This window comes from Cercospora kikuchii (assembly GCF_019650295.1).
Source record: "Cercospora kikuchii DNA, contig_00007, whole genome shotgun sequence".
Classification (NCBI taxonomy): domain Eukaryota; kingdom Fungi; phylum Ascomycota; class Dothideomycetes; order Mycosphaerellales; family Mycosphaerellaceae; genus Cercospora; species Cercospora kikuchii.
The window spans coordinates 371,234-387,498 of NW_025408588.1; the positions used below are offsets into that span (position 1 = coordinate 371,234).

At 53.5% G+C, this 16,265-nt stretch overlaps 4 protein-coding genes across 4 annotated transcripts; 1 reads left to right on the top strand and 3 right to left on the bottom strand.

Annotated features, from left to right (window-relative positions):
- Window positions 1-1,088: 1,088 nt before the first annotated feature.
- CKM354_001025700 (uncharacterized protein) lies at window positions 1,089-3,982 on the bottom strand (the record flags this gene model as incomplete). The annotated part of the gene is made up of 2 exons (XM_044805710.1): window positions 1,089-3,584; window positions 3,905-3,982. The coding sequence occupies 2 exons, from the start codon at window positions 3,980-3,982 to the stop codon at window positions 1,089-1,091; spliced, it is 2,574 nt and encodes an 857-aa protein (XP_044661645.1).
- Window positions 3,983-5,600: 1,618 nt separating this feature from the next.
- Window positions 5,601-5,981, bottom strand: CKM354_001025800 (uncharacterized protein; the record flags this gene model as incomplete). Its single annotated transcript, XM_044805711.1, has 1 exon — window positions 5,601-5,981. One exon carries the CDS (start codon window positions 5,979-5,981, stop codon window positions 5,601-5,603), a length of 381 nt encoding a protein of 126 aa, XP_044661646.1.
- Window positions 5,982-7,610: 1,629 nt separating this feature from the next.
- On the bottom strand, window positions 7,611-11,405 carry CKM354_001025900 (uncharacterized protein; the record flags this gene model as incomplete). Its single annotated transcript, XM_044805712.1, has 5 exons — window positions 7,611-8,323; window positions 8,512-9,943; window positions 9,996-10,281; window positions 10,343-11,002; window positions 11,059-11,405. The coding sequence occupies 5 exons, from the start codon at window positions 11,403-11,405 to the stop codon at window positions 7,611-7,613; spliced, it is 3,438 nt and encodes a 1,145-aa protein (XP_044661647.1).
- Window positions 11,406-14,288: 2,883 nt separating this feature from the next.
- CKM354_001026000 (mitochondrial 54S ribosomal protein YmL7/YmL5) lies at window positions 14,289-15,474 on the top strand (the record flags this gene model as incomplete). The annotated part of the gene is made up of 3 exons (XM_044805713.1): window positions 14,289-14,539; window positions 14,592-15,278; window positions 15,351-15,474. 3 exons carry the CDS (start codon window positions 14,289-14,291, stop codon window positions 15,472-15,474), a joined length of 1,062 nt encoding a protein of 353 aa, XP_044661648.1.
- Between the last annotated feature and the right edge of the window lie 791 nt (window positions 15,475-16,265).

The window sequence follows — 16,265 nt, forward strand, 5'->3', positions numbered from 1 at the left end:
ACGCGACAAAGTCCAGCTAACATTTTAGTCGCCATTGAGTCGAGCCACGGAGTTTCGCTCCCCCTTTGCATCTCATCTCCTTCCAACCAAAGACCCTCAGTCGTCAAAAGCCTCGGTGAGAAAGGTCGCGGCGGTCAACGTGCACCGTCCTCAGCCGCGAAAAGCAAAGAAGGGCTAGAAAATGATTCACAATAGGGCGACCCATCATCATCAACCTAGGGGATCAGACGAAAGAGAACCAATAATCTTGGCGCGATAAAGAACCACCATGTCAAATCGACCAAGCTTCGGAGCTTCTTCCTCGACCCGGCTATTCAATCTGTGTCTCCCCATTCTCGGCGATATAGTTCCTCTAGTTAGCTGGTGGGCGTGAATTACAGGTTCCCTGGTCCCGCCAAAGCACACGACCACGTCGAAAGGGGAAATGGAATGGTAGAGACTACTCACCCTTCCTCTCCCCTCTCATCAGAAACGACAAACCAGCCATACCGATTCCAGGGATTCTTGACAATCGGGCTCTGAACACTCGCCGGAATTCCGCCCGCCCGTTCGTCCAACGAGCGTTGGAAGCCATCCTTCTCGCTTTCTATGCGAGACTCAGACGATGCATACAACGGCAAGATCTCGTTCAAACTTCGAAAGCAGTAAAGAAGGTTGAAGATCTCGACTTGGCATTGGCTACAAGCAAGTTAGCGTTGAGCGGGCAATCATCGGTATGATGCGAGAGGATTGGAGAGACTGGGGTGAGGTGAGTAGACATGACTCGCTGTGGCATGCTTGCACGAAGATAAGGGGAAAGGCATTGTTCCGTTGCATTGTTCCATTCGTCGCGAATGCCCATACCGATCTGATAAGCTTCTCATTTCCATCATGCATTCCAGCTTCCTCGAGCAATATGTGCATGGCTGGGTATCTTCATTGGAAAACTCCTGCACGCCATGCCAAAATTTGACCAGACTTCATGCTCACGCATCTAACAGCTCTTTCATGTATTGTTTTCCCCGCAAAAGCGTAGTCTCCATCTCCCAACAAACGCCTCGCTAACCAACCAATTCGTTCCAGACATGCGCGTGGTGTGCACATTTACATCACATCATAACACAATCCCGATCTTCTGCAGCTCTTTTACGCTTCGCAGCCTTCAGAACTTGTTTCTCTTTCTTCGTTAAAGGCGCCAATCCATGCGCATCCTGCGCAGGCTTCAAAGTGTCGACCGTCTCTCCACTTTCGTTCCGAGGCAAGTGCACACTCGTTCTGTTGGTCGGTGTATTGAGCTCGGTAGCATCTGTGTCATCAGCCAAGCCAGTGTCGGCAGGAGCGGCAATCGCAGGCGTGTCATCGGTAGCTGGCTGCGAAATATCGTTCTTGCTCATCTTCTGCGCGAGCTTGGCCATATTCAGATTGAGACTGAAGCGACTGCCATTTGCGTTGCTTGACCCCATGGGCCCAGTGCTACTTGGTCGGCTCTTTGATGTCGTCGAGTCTTTGGACAACTTGCTGCCTCTCCGAGAACCTGTCATTTTGCTTGCAACAGCCAGGAAGCCCGTCTTTTCGGTTGGTCCGTTCTCATCGGCCGGCGTTGAAGGTACAGAGCCGGTAGGATCGGTTCGGATGCTGCCACCGGATGTGCTGCCACTGTGACTGCCTTCGTCTTGGGTAGCACTGCGGCGATGCTCTTGCATGCTGGACCGACCCCTTGGGCCATCCAGAATTCCACTCGCATCGAGACTGTGCCTACCAGTACCGGGAGCCCAGTCCACTGTGTCTGAGTTTACGCGCACGCCATCGGAAAGCGTTTGCGAGGAAACGTGCTCCAGCGCATTTTCGGAGCCAAGTACGGAATTGATGTATGGCTTTTCCTCATGCGCAAAGACATCTGACGCAGATCTGCTAGTAGCCTCAGCGTAAGAAGGCAGGTCGTGGATGGAATGACCATCATCTCCTATTGGTTGCACTTGATAGAAGAGTAGATATGGTGTCTCTTTCCTCAACGCCTGATGGATGTCGACGTAAGTCACCCGGTTGCTGGCCAAGTCATCGAACAGCATCCACGGGTCCTCGATGTCCTCGCTGTCAGACACGCTATTTCGTCGACTAGGAGGCGTGCTCTCGGGAATCGCAGAGGATGACTTGCCACGGCAGAGAGTAACATAATGCCCGGAGTGCACGGATGTCCCTCTGTGACACACGACTGATTGTAAGATCAGTCTGAAGTTGCCTACGAGAGGGCCATCTTCTTGCATGTTCTCGTCACTAACGAAGTTTGGGACCCCGATCTCAAGCGGGATGTCGATATAAGTATCTCGCTTCGTTGCTGTCCCATTGTTGGTGAAGGAGTATCTCTTGAGGCAGATGCCAAGGACCGGTCGTTTCTTCGCGAAGTGCGCTGCAACCTGCGCGTCGGAAGTTGGCATGTGATCCGTGTACCACGGAAGCAGTTTAAAGAATTGCCACGCAGGCATGAGCACTTCTGTCTTCGTGCTCATTTTCCGTTCCCTCTCCTGCGTTGGGTTACCGCCTTCCTTTTCTGGGTCAATTCCTATCAACTCGATCTTTCGCTGGCCAAATATGCTGTCTCCCCGTTTCCGTCCTGTGCCGGGTCGAATCTTATCCAAAGGATCCTTGCTGTGCGTCATGGCAACAGGCGATTCTGTTAAAGGAGTCTGAGGAATCGGTGTTCCTGGTCCACTTGCAGGAATTTCTGCAATCTCGACGTGAAGGCCTGAAGTCTTCTCGGGTCTGTCTTGCCATGGCTCAAAACCAGATTTCAACGTGTTACGCCGTTGGCTTTCCAAATGTCTCATGACTTCGACTCGATTGTTGAAGTAGTGCTCAAGACAGTCTTCCAAGGTGATGTCCTGGCCCGAATCGGATGGCTCAGGGATGGCAATTTCCAACATTCGCTCGTTGACGAATTTGTGATCATCTTGAGGCTCCTCCTTGCCGGTATGATACAGGTCCATTTTCAGTGTCAGAAGAGGAAGTTCGAGCTGGCCGGTAATGAACGTGAACGCCTCAGAAGGGTCCTGCTGCCTTGTATTGGCTGCATCTTCCCACCCACACTCGGCCAAAGACTGCTGTAGGTGCCTCGTGATATCCGTCGTGATCAAGCGGCCTGTCCGGAGCATATTGACCCATAGTCGTAGCAGCCCTGCCAATCTTCTCCGGGGTCTGTCGTTGAAGTCGTTGTAGAGCATTGCTTCGAAGCTGTCCAATCGCGCGAACATGGCGAAGAGCAAGGCGTCGAGGTAGCATGTGACATTGTTCCTGTTTATTGCTCCAACCAACTGGGTGCTCGGGTCATACTGCTTGACAATGCCCTCGTACGTCTCTTGAAGCAGGAGCAGTAGCCGAAAAGCCTGGTCCCCATCGTCTTTGTTCTGTGTAGTCCGGAGAGCGTATCGCGCGTTCCCCTCTGTCATCGTATCGATGCCATGACTGCGAAATCGTTCGAGGATGCCCTTGATGCTCCTCTCCTCCTCCTTGTCACGGGCGACTTTGGGTTCATCGTATATCGACCACAGGTCTCCCAGGTAATCGGGTCTGGAGGAACTGGTGGAGGTGGAAGGCTGAATATCTCGGCTCTGTGAAGGAGAGGTTAGCTGGCTCAGGCGAGTCATGGTGAAAGCTGCAATGCGGAGCCGTGGTCACTGAAACGTGTTTCATGCTCATGCACGCCCTCAGCGTTTCCAGAAACGGAGCAAGACTCTTGATGGAAGACGTGCTGTCGCTCTGACGCGCCTCTCTCCGCTTGTTCGCCATTCCGCGCGTACTCGCTGACGGGCGGCGGCGGCGGTGGAGAATGACGAGGGTCGCGGAGATCGGAAACACTGCTGAGCCGGGCGAAGGATAACATGTGGGAATGATGTAGGGCGGAGCGGTGGTGGTGGGCGGAGCGGCATACTTTGGTTGGGCTGTGTGAAGAGGCGCGGCGACTGTCCTTTCTCTTGCGCGTGCTGAGGAAGCGCTTCAGGTCGCTCATGCTTTCGAGGTCGGCTCCGCGGCGCTTGCCCCATGGGCGGTCACCAGAGTCCCCTCGTGTCTCGGGCAACGCGGATGTCGCTTGTCGTCCCTGTGTGCTGTGAGAGGCTCAGCGAGGCAGCGGAGCGGGGCTCTTGGAGGAGATGAAGAATATCCAAGAGCCAGGCGGCCGGATTATTGCTTCTTCGCCAATGTCGTTACCTGGCTTCACCGGCAACACGCTGGTGGAGAATTCACAGGTGCCTGGAGCAATTGTGTTCGGACAAACGCCGTGTCCGAGAGACGGACAGCAGCAGCACGAGTGGCTATGCGAGCGGTCATCACGCTGGCGGCCCTCTCCTCCCGCCGGCCTCTCGTCGCTCGCCGCCCCGCCCTCCAACGCGTACTTAAACGAAGGCGCGCCTAGACATGCGCCACGCGGAGGTGGATAGCTTCCTCAATCTCGGCCCATTTCTACGGATTACTGCCTTGGGCTGTGGTTCCACTCGGATGTGCCAGTACAACTGCGGGATACATGAGCACCACGGGCAGTAGAGCGCCAATACGCCTGCTGCCATCATCGTATATCATGCACGAGTCCATGGCGATTAGACCTGAACGGAGCCAACGAGACTTTACGAGTATGTGGCGCCAACATGTGACGCAGTGACGCAGGGCACTGCTAGCATTGATGACTAACACTGCGACTAATCCTCGACTAATACGAACACAGGCAGCTATCCTCTGTTGAATTTGATCGAGGAATTCGGACGCTATAGCCTAAGCCTATAGGACATGCTGCTGGTCTGGTTTTTCCTCGCGGACTCATGGCTCGGCGGGACTCGCAAACAGGACACTGCTGTGATCCCCTCAAACCAGTGGGCAGCAATGAAGTGGTCTCGATTTGTGTTTCAAAGGATGTGTTTAGTCGTCACAGCGCACACCAAGATTCTCACTGATGCGCCTCGTGAATAGTCTTCTGCAATCTTCCTACACATTCTCACAAGCTTTTCGTTTCGAACCCGTCGTAAGCGACCTTCATTACCCACCCTCTCCGCTCCCTTAAACATCTCCCCATCCACATCTTGACAGAAAATCACTCTCAAGATATCGAGAGCTCCAAGTCCGTGTTAAGATCGAAGCCACAGTAGCAAGGCCCTCCCCAGGAAGGCTGTCTTATCGCAGTGTTATGCTCGTAGTCTGCGGGATTCTTCGAATTGCCAGGAAGCCACTTTTTGTCGTCCTCGTACCACCAATTCATCCTGCCTTTGGCACAGCCCCACACGCTCCCGTGGGCGGGATAGATTTTCGCGCTACCGCCATCAGTATTCCACACGATAGTTTCTTGCCAGTACTTGAAGGCTATAAGCGTAGCTGCGTGGAGAAAGAAGAGACAGAGTCAGCGATACAATGATTGTCAGGTGTATAACTGCTGTTGGGGGGGGGGGGGGGGGGGGGGAAGAACCACTTACTGCCATCACCATTGTTTGCCCAACGTGCGATTTCCCAAAATCCTTTGCCTTGCTGTTTTGCCTCATTCGGCACTCTACATCATCATTGAAAATGGAGTCAGCTGCAGTGCGCCAGTGCCAGGGTCTCAAGTGTGGCGGGTTTTTTTTTGTTTTTGTGAAAGGCAGTCTTTACCTTATGCAAAGCACATACTGATAATCGCAAATCCACGGCTTCTTGGCCGATTTCGGATATTTCCATCCGACAGTAGCGCGAGCGTCGTTTATGGCCTTATCTGTAACCACAGTACCACCAGGGACTTTCCACCCGTCTCCGCAAGGCGGTGCGCCCGTGAAATTGTTCTTGACTTGGATGTACGTTGGATCCGCGTCCTCGAGGCTGAGATCTGTAGTCATGTGTTCCAAGGTATCCAGACTCGCATCCTCTACAGCGCGGATAGCATTGACGTTCTTATCGCTTGCATCGATTGCATCGCTGTGAAGACCCGTGGGACCTCCATAAGCTACAGCTAATAGAGCGGCAAATGACGCGGCCAATATTCCAGTGCGCATTGTCGAACTCCGTAGCTCTCTGAACTTTTGGCTCCTGTGTGATTCTTGAGCTTAGGGAAGCACATGGTGTGACGAGCCTCTTATACATTTTGATGGATCTGTTGGTGCCCATCTGCTGTCATGTCCCATCTCGTATTCAGACAGCTTTGGCGACGGTAGTCTGGGCCCAGGATAGAACGAAACAAAGGTCATTCGGAATCTATGTCAGCAACGGATGAGCGTGAAGCTGTTCCTTCGCAGAATGGTGCTCTTTTCGCAGACCGAGAGCACGGCTTCGAGTGAGGAAGGCGAGAGTTACGATACCGGAAATAGCACTAGAGTTTCGGGGCTCGAGGCCCTGTGCAGTGGGCTGCATTGAAGCCATCGAGCTGGTTGAAGATTCCATTGTTCTAGATTATTCTTGAGGGTCCAGAGACTGCTTCGTAATACAGTGATTGCCAACAGCTGTCCCAATCGGAAGTTCATGGGCTGCATAGGTATCTCCAACAAATCGCTGAATGCTTCGAGAAGTTCTCGACCCAGCGTCCCAGCATAGATGGTGGCCAGCAAGCTCGTACCATGCCTTTCCAAGTACTAGGTATTCCAGAAGACTTATGCAGGGCGGTGCTAGGAGCGAGAGCAAGCAGGTGATCCTTCGGGACTCGGCATCACCAACTGCGGACGGAAAAGTCAGGAGCCGTGTCGCCTTTTGGCATCGACTGAAAGTTGTCATTGGCTGCATTGCCCAAATGCGTTACGGCGAGGCGATGACCGCGGATCTCGATGCAAACCAACGCTGACACGGCGCGATAGCTCCGACCAAAGGCCTAAAGCGGGAAAAAGACAGTAGCGGATTGAGTTGTCCAGAAGCTAACGTCTAGAAGCAGGCGCTTCCGCACCCGAATGATGATTTAGGGCAGCAAAATTTGCAAATGGGAGGCAGGCTGAATCTGCAAATGAATGCAGCCTTTCTCGCCGCTCAATTGCGCCATAACCACGGCCTTGGGCTAGTATAGATTCACAGCATTCAAGGATATTATCCAGTCTGTCACCTGCATCCGGGGCTCGGATAGCAGGGTATGTTTCGCTTTCTTGGCATTTGTACTTAAACTTTTTGGCAGCCGACTTAGGGCATCTCATTCGCAAGAGAGGCCCGAAAGGCCCTGAGCTGATGTGCCTTGAAACCGTGTATGCAGGTGACAGACTGAGGCGCGCGGTCGGAGGCTGTCGCCACCAAACGCTTCACTCGATGATTTTCATTGAAGCCTCCATAGCCTTGACAACAGCAATTCCACAACGAGTGCTTGCATCACGGAATCATGTTTGAGCTTGGCGCTCGTACATGTGAAGCATGTTTTGCTACCCCCATCGCATTAGTGCGCAAAGACTTAGTGTATAGCCGACAGCACAAGTACGCATGGGAGCGCGTCATTTTTTTTTTAATAGTACCGTTGGTGACCAGAATAGATCCGATGATGCTTGGTGCTCTGACCATGGAGTGGGCGTGAAAGAGTGGCTTCGTTGAGTTAGCTTACTGTCGAGTCTGCTCTTTCTTCGGCCATCTTCGGCAGGTACAAAGCGGGTCCTGAAGGTAGTCGACATCCAATCGAGCCACTCGTCTCATCTCGACTAATCAAAGATGTTCATTATTCAGGGCAATTCCTTCAAAGGAGGAAGGTCGTGCTTCAAGATCAGAGGCCCACACTCGGATATCTCCGCACCCGTGACGATCCACTGGACTTCGGGGCTCTTCAGCCTCTGCATCGCATCATCAAAGTTCCGAACCATGAAGATTTTGCTGCCTTTGTACAATGGCGAGTTGCACCAAGCAAGAGAGTAGAAGTTGGTCTCGCTGAGCAGATAGGGAGCCCCGAGTACGAGGTATACGTTCCGCTGGGCTGCCCGCACCGGAACGAGCGTGGCCGAGAGTTGGCCAAAGAGCGCGGTGCCTTCGTCGACGAGTCGCAGTCTAGAGATGCCATATGCGCCCATGGTATCAGGATGCCAGGCCAAGTAGCGCTTGTCCGCGCCGTATACAATGTTCAAGCCTTGCGCAAAGAGCGAGGATGTAGTATTTTGAGACCCGAGGTAGAGGCTGCCATCATCTCCAGCGATCAGGTTGACTTTGTCGCTGACGTCTCGTAGTCTTGCTTGGCCTTCTGCGACGGGAACGTCAGTTGCTTGACCCGGTGCCGGAGCGATTGGCTGACCAGCCATTAGCTCTTCCACGGGAGGCAATTGATAAATGGGATTTTCCTTTGGCTTCGCTGTCGCAGGCTCATTCGGATTCTCGGGCGATACAGGTTTGGACTCCTCCGCATCCGGAATCGTGTTTCCAAGACAGCCTTCTGCAATCTTCGGGCCTAGAGAAAGGGGTCAGTATGCTGCTTCGCGTCGTGACGATCGCTTCTTTCCGGGGCAGCATCGGGACACATCGTACAACGCCCTGTCAACGACTGGTTGTCTGGACGATCTGCCTTTTCATCGTTCACTGAATAGAACGAGACTGCTGAAATCTTCCGAGCGAACAAAAATCAAGGTTCAAACTCACCTTCCCATTGCCCAATGGCAATGGAGTTGTCGAAGACGTCCATTTCGAACTCTGTGCCGATACCCAAGGACCAATCGATGCCGTCGCATCCATCTTCATCCACTCCCGTGCCAATGGGTGGCGTGTTCCAATGTATTTCTGTCCCGATATACGGTCTTGTAACCAGCGCAACGCCTTTCTCAAAGGCCCCATTCAGGATGTCGATTCCAATGCCAACGCTGATAGGCATGCCCAGAGATGACGAAATGGTCAGCTCACCGCCTGCTTCAAACCTGGGCGTAAACGTGGGCTTGAAGCCGGATAGCTCTGACGCATCCAGGTCGATCACGTCCAGGACTGCTTTGATCTGTGGAAACTCAACCTTTCCGCCTAAGAGTACTCTGCCCAGAGCGGCTACACCGACTTTACCGTCCACAGAAAAGGTCGCCAGCGGGCCCACAGTGATGATGCCAGGGATGCTCAAACCAGGTAGCGCCACTGTGCCTAGTTTCTTCTTGAACTCGGCTTCCTTTTCAACATACGCTTCGAGTCCGAGATGCATTCCCGCCGCTATGTTGCCACCAAGTTCGAGTCGCAGTGAGGTCGGCCCGTTGATGACACTAATACTGGCAGACCCAGCCACTGTGAGTTCGCCAGTGAGACCGCAATCCACGCACCAAAGATTTACCCTCGGTTCTGCCTTCCCAGCCAGGCCGTAAGCATTCACGATTCTCTCAACTTCGGACTTAGCGGCGGAAAAACCTGCTTCCTTCTCGCCGAGCTCCGCAGTATACAAGAGGATATTGTTGCCGTCAAATGAGGACCCGGCAAAGCCTGGAGGAAACATATTGAGCGGGATCGTGAATCCAATGGAAGGCCTGATGGTGGCGAAGAAATCGACGACCTTGGTAATGCCTTCCACGGCAGCATTGATCAGGCTGGTGATGTCTCCAACGAAGCCGGCCAAGTTTTTCACGGCCTGCATGAGCCCCAAAACATTTGCCTTGCCAGAGACACGTTGCCTGTACGTCAAGACCTCGAGCTCGGACGGCCAGCCGAGGTAGCTATAGATGGCAGAATCGTTGCCCTTCAGTCCACTGTCCCACTTGAGGTAGCCGTAGGCGAAGTCCAGCTCCTGATCGAACGAAGTTCCGCACGGTATGAAAGGCGTGTCCAGAACGGCCGGCGATGCGTCGCGGTTCTTGTTGTACAACTTCGATTCTCCTCCACTTGCATCAACGGGATACGCATTTGGTCGCCGGCCACACGTTGCCGTCGCGTCATTGGGTCCTCTGGTGTTTGTATTACTCGGTCTCGAAATGGTCGTGCTCACGGCAGGTCCTTGCCTGCATTCGTTGAGGTCCACGAGCGAAATATTGTCCAACAACAGCTCGAAGTCATATTCGCGCGGATCGATCACGCGGGAGCCATCGCCACACTGGACCGTAAAAGTCTGTCGCACGTCAGCCACAAGACCGCTTGCAGATTCGACTTTCGATTCTCACCAATTGCGATGTGGCGACCTTGCCAATACGCTGCACCGTCCACTCGACATACTCCCATTGTCCCGGCCGTGCGGTGGCATGTAATGGGAGATTGTGCGAAAAGCTCGCGACAGATTCCGCCGCACCCTTGATGCGCACATTCAGATCGCAGCCGACAGATCCGAAGCTCTGCAGCTCGCCGATGGAATGATGGAAGCTCAAGCGGTACGGACTGTCAAGACGCATATTGTAGAAGAACATGTTCACGAGGTTGCTTCCCCATGTAGTACTGTTGATGTGGCCGACACTGTGCGATCGTCAGAGCAAGGTCACGACTAGCATGACGCGTGAATCCTCGAGGCACTTACAGAAGGTGTGAACCATCCTGCGCTTTGTATCGACTGCTGCTAACCTGCCGTCTGAATGGGTTATTACGATTCGAAAGGCTAGGGCCGTAAAGGGGAGACCACGATGTCATGGCGTTCGGATCGGCATTGACGTTTTCGAAGCTATTATCTGGAATGAGATTGATGGACGGGGCAGGACTACACGCAGGAGGTGCCACGATGCAGGCATCATCGCCATCGACCAGCGACATGTCATCCAGAAGCAGGTCGACCTGGGTCAAGCCTGCTCGCTTGCATTGGAAGATGATTTCCTGCGCGAATGAGAAGGCGTGAGAAAATTGAACATGTGCAGTGGTTGGAATCGTACTCACGAAGCTTGTCACCAGCTGGTCCGGGAATGCGGAAGCTGCGTTCGGGTGTCGAAGAGTCCTCTCCGCTCGCACATATGTCCCTGCTGGACTCGGCGTGATCCCGATCATCTCACCTTGTATCCTACCGTTCAAAGCAACGGCCAAAGTGCATTGCTCTCCCAAACCTTGATTATCGCCCAGGGCGTAGTAGAAAGCCAGACGATACTCTCTTTGTACTGATAGACGAAGGCTCGTTTTGATGGTAAGCGGCATAGGATCACCCTCAGGGAGACCATTCTGGTCCGGCGAGTTTTGATCGAGCGACATGAAGCTACACTCGAAGTTAGTTATTCCTTGACAAAAGTGAGAAGGTATGGACTGGCTTACACATAGTAGTCACCGCTGTGGGACTTGTAGTGAGCTGCATCTACCACGTTGGGTACATTCGCCTTGACAATATCGCCATTCTTATGCCTCGCCTTTGGCGAGTGAGCAATTTCCCAAGTAGCCGGTACATCCGTGAACTCGTAGACCCCCGGCGGTCGAGGACCGGGCCTGATGGGAATATTGGGGTTAGCCACAACCGTCTCAAACCTCTGCGGGGGCGATTCAAATCCAGGGTTTCGGAGTAGATTGGATCGACAGTCTGTGGGCAATGTCGCTGCGGTCGTGGTCATCAAGGCGAGACTTGTGGTTGTAGTCGTCAGAGAGCCAGAGGTCACAGTGGATGTCATCGTTGACGTGCTCGACATAAGGCTGTGCGAGGTTGTGGTAGTAACATCTCTTGCACGGGGGGTAAGTATGGCGCTAATAGCATTGGTCATGGCGCTCGAGCCTGTGACCGAGCTTAGGATTTCACATTGGTTTCCGATGTAGTTGAGCGCGACGCAACCTTTACTGTCGCACAAAGCAAGACACCTGAGGAAGGTGTCCAACAAGTCTCGTTTAGCACCGGGTGGAGTGCTTGTGTCGATTGACGTTCCTTGGTAGACCTGGCCACATCTAGTTGTGTAGCTTCTTCCACTTTCAGATGCACAAGATGAAGTAGAAGCAGAGCACACTCCGTTGATCGTTCGCGGACACAGAGGCAACAATCCGGAATCTCCTGGAATGCGAGTACTGGTACTGGTGGATTGTGTGCTTGAGGTTGAAGCTGTCGTGCTCTTGCTTGTTGTGGTGCTCGTGGAGGTACGAGTCGATGTGCTCTGAGTGTTTGAGGTTGACGATGTCGTGGCAGCCGAAGTTGTCGTCCCAGCGGACGTGGTTGAGCTTACTTGCCCGAGCAAAGACGAAGTCGAGGTCGTGGTAACTCTAGACGATGTTGAGGTGGTGGATCTTGTCGACGTGCGAGCAGCGGAACTTTGCGTCGAAGTACTTGTCGATGTCGACGTGCGAGCAGTTGAACTAGAGCCTCGCGTTGAAGAAGCCGAGGAGGACGTCGATGTGCGAGCAGTTGAATTGGGGCTTCGCGCTGAAGTGGACGAGGAGGATGCTGATAAGGTACGACTAGTCGAGCTTAGCATCGAAGCAGTAGACGTGGTGGACGAGGTCCGTCTAGTGCTAGACGTTGTTGACATCCTGCTAGTGGGTGAATTGGGCGTACCAGGAGCTTGAGCCTGGACCTCCCAACAACGGCGATTAGAATAGATTCGGATCCCCCATCTGGATTCTTGGTGTCCCTGCGACGCCAGTGATTTGCTGTACAATGAACATCTTTTCTGCAGCCAGTTCCACGAGAACGACAGACACTTTTCGTCGGCCAGACAGTCGCACACGCAGGCCTTCTGCGATGTACCCGGGTATGAACGCCGTGGTGCGAGGAGCGCGGCCTTCTTCAGCGAGCCCTTGACCTGACACTTGCGCATCGGCGTCAAGGTCTTCACGCGTCGAGCTTCGCAAGGGGCGTTGTATCGCGGCGATCGAGACAGCTTCGATATGCCGCGGCTCTGAAGCGTCGACTTTTCTTTGTTCGACGTGATGTCAAACGTGCCGAATTCGATGTCAAAGTTACTGACTGCTTGGGAGAAGCCTCTCCGCTCGCCCAGCACGTACGCCTTGCTGCTGGCCAAGTCGAAAGTGATTTGTGTGGACTGGAAGAAGCCTAGATGCCCGGGCGAGCTATGCAAGCAGCTTGGTGAAGATGAAATGAAGGTGATTGCATCGAGGGGCAGCCATTTTTCTTGCGCGTGCATTCGAGCGAGCTCGTCCTGGAAGGTAATCGTCATGTAGCTCTGGTGACAAATTACATTTGCTACGCCTTGCGAATGATCCAGCGGTACTGCGAGAGAATGCGTAATTGCTGTAATCGTTGCTGCTATCAGTTCTTCTGTATCTTCAAGCGGCTTTTGTTCAGCGAAGAACAATGCTGTCCCGTTCGACGGCTCTAGATGATTTAGGTCTCGCCGGTTTAGGTGGGGATGAACGGATGGAACGAGCACAGGATGTCCACCTTGCGGCGATGGAGCATCGATCTTGCTGCTAACGACGCGGATCTCGGTATCCAACGATTGACAGAAAGCCAACCGGTGGGACAAAAGCCCCAGGAACAACGTGATCATCATCGTGTGAAGCTCGTCAAACGGGGTGAATGGAGAGAGGCGGTCCACGCAGGAAATCTTGCAGGGCCATGTCGAATACTTATTATTGCAGGTCTGGCAGGCCTCAGTGTCCGCCACAAAAACGCCAAACGACAGGAAAAGGCGTTGCACCAGACATGGCGCATTCTGCGCGCAGCGCTTCACGCATGGGCGCCTCTCGCCATAGCGTGACCGTACAATACTGTGTAAAAGAAGATTTTCCACGCCTCGGAGTTTGAGGGATTTTGCCGCCCATTCGAGAGTTCCGTTTCCCCTACATTCCTCGCTGCGCTCCGGCTGTGATATGCTGGTGTTGGCCACAAAATGACTAGTTCATGAGATTCTTCACGCGTACAGTTCGTAGCGCGATGCCTCTTTCTGGGCATGTTGACGGACCATGGGACGAGTGGGCTTGGAAGCCTTGGAAGTATCGTGTACTTGAAAGGAGCGCGCACACCTAAGGAGGTCCAGACTCGCTCACTTGACGAGTCTCTTGGCAGACTGGACGGGTTGGGCAATCGCGTTGAATATGCTTTTGCTAAATCTTGCTTCCGAACCACGTGGCCATGCCGAGAATGGAAGACGGAATCGTATTCGCGCTTTGCGCTCGTACGCGTGAAGCATGTTTTTCTGGCCCGATCGCATCATTATCTAAGAAATTGGTGCATAGTCGACAGCAGAAAAGATTGAATGGTGCCTGATACTCTGAGGATGAAGTGGACATGATGGGGTGTCTTCAGTCAGGAATTTGGCCTGCTGTCGAGTCTGCTCTCAGTCCGGCCATTTGCTGCAAATGCGAAGCAGGTGTTGCAGTGGACCCCATCCAGAGTCCCTCAGGTCGGCTCGGGGTTCAGCAGGGAAGTAGGCGATGTGATGTTGTCGAATCAAAGGTGTTGTGATGCGTTCTTGTGTCGTGTCGTGTCGGGGAGCCGTTGGTGCCTTAGATTTGTGGATGCCTGACACTGCTGCTTTCTCCGCTCACCCCCGAGCGACATTGGCAAAGCCGTGTCTGGACAACACCACTCGAACATCCTCATCACCATGGCACTGCAAGAAGTCACCGCGTCGTTTTTGCGTCGACTACGACTGGCTGAACGGCCGTTGAACAGCGCCTGGACTGCACAATGTCGGCGATACGCGTCCACGGACTCATCTGATGCATCCACTTTTGTCCAGGAGCTCGAGACTACAGAATTCCAGTCGACACCCCCCGATGCTGCTGAGAAGAGGATATCAGAGTACAACCCGGTGCAGAGATCGCGACGGAGAAGGGCGCAGCTGCCAGCTAGCAGGTGAAATCTGCCCGCAACACGTTGTGACAGCGCGAAGCTCACAGACCCGCAGATATCAATTCCGCCCGCCCAGATACTTTCGCGGTCCTTTGCACCCTCATCAGCCTCCCAAGGGCTCCGATCCCGCATCGCGCGAATATATACCAGGCCCATTCTCTCTTCCACGTCTCGAACAGACTTATCACGATACGTTCAAATCCGATTTAATGACCCTGGCCTACACGCATTTCCCACCGGGCACAGAACCTCACAAGAAAGGAGCGCGGTTAAGAGAATGGATCGGAGATTCGCCATACTTCAAGAATAGACCTCTGCGAGGGCCTCGTGGAGGGGATGTGCTCAAGCTCCTGCGCAAACCTATGACATTCAAGAATGTGCCTCAGCTGGAGCGCGTGACAGTGCATGCCTTCATGAAGCAAGCAGCGGAGGATAGCGCCTATCTTCACGTGGCGGGTATGGTCTTGCAAGCCATGACCAATGTCCGCGTGCAAGTTCATGAGGTCCAGCAGAGTGTCGCAGGGTTCGGCATCCGAGCAGGACAGCACCTCAGTGTCACAGCGGAGCTCAGAGGGGAGGACATGTATCACTTCATGAGCAAGGTGATTGATGTCGTCATGCCAAAGATCAAGGATTGGCGCGGTGTGAAGGGCAGTGCTGGAGACAGCAGTGGCAACATTGCGTTCGGACTTGACCCAGAGCACGTTGCATTGTTTCCTGAGATTGAAGTCAATTACGATGCGTGAGTTGACGACCCGGCCCGCGGTGCAACTTTGCATCCTATGCTCGGCACTTTCAACTGACTTGAGTACAGCTACCCGCCGAAGATGATCCCTGGACTTCACGTTATCGTACACACTTCTGCAACGAACGACATGGACGCGCGAATGTTATTGAGCTCGATCGGCATTCCGTTCTACGGCAAGCTCATCAATTGAGAAACAGCATCTGGATCAAGCTGTCCCATTGCCAAGGAAAGCAGACTCACCGCAATAATCACAGGCTGCTATTGGACTGCGACGAAGACGTCCCTCACCCCATCGAAGCACATGCACCCCCACGCAATGCTGGGATTCTTTGAGCTGATTCCTGCTGGAAAGTCAATGCAGTCCCTCGTGGTTATTGAGGGTCCTACGTGCCGCTGCTACAGCAATACGGGAAGGACCGACCTCTCGCTCTCCCACGGCTTTCATTCAGAGCTCTAGCTGCAAGCAATGCACGCAGCTATAGCTGATAGTGGAGTTGATTCGCTTTGTGGAGCACGAGTCAGAGAACTAACTTCCATCCCACGAACTTTAGTCCCGAGGACAACCCGCTCGTGCGCATTCTCCACACGCAAGCAAACTCACACAATCATCAGACACCAGCCCTGCACAACGATTATTCTCTCTCGTCTGTCGCGCCTGCTGATTTATTGGAGTGCGTCACCTCCAATTCTGCCTAGCATCCTTTCGGCAGGATCAGCTCGGCCGAAGTGGTTGCCACATCAAATGGGTTGGGAGTATCCATGGACGTCCGGACATAACCGCGTACGAGACGCAAGGCATCGATAACGGACAATCTCCGCCGGATCAGATTAGATCGCATAAGAAGTCGCAGCTGTCCCTGTCGATGGCGCAGCCACTGTATCAACATCACCTTTATTTAACCTCGTCACTGCTGCTCCTACCAGGCAGACATATTTTCATTGCACTTCATTTTTCATCACAAACTGCAACTCCCACAGGGC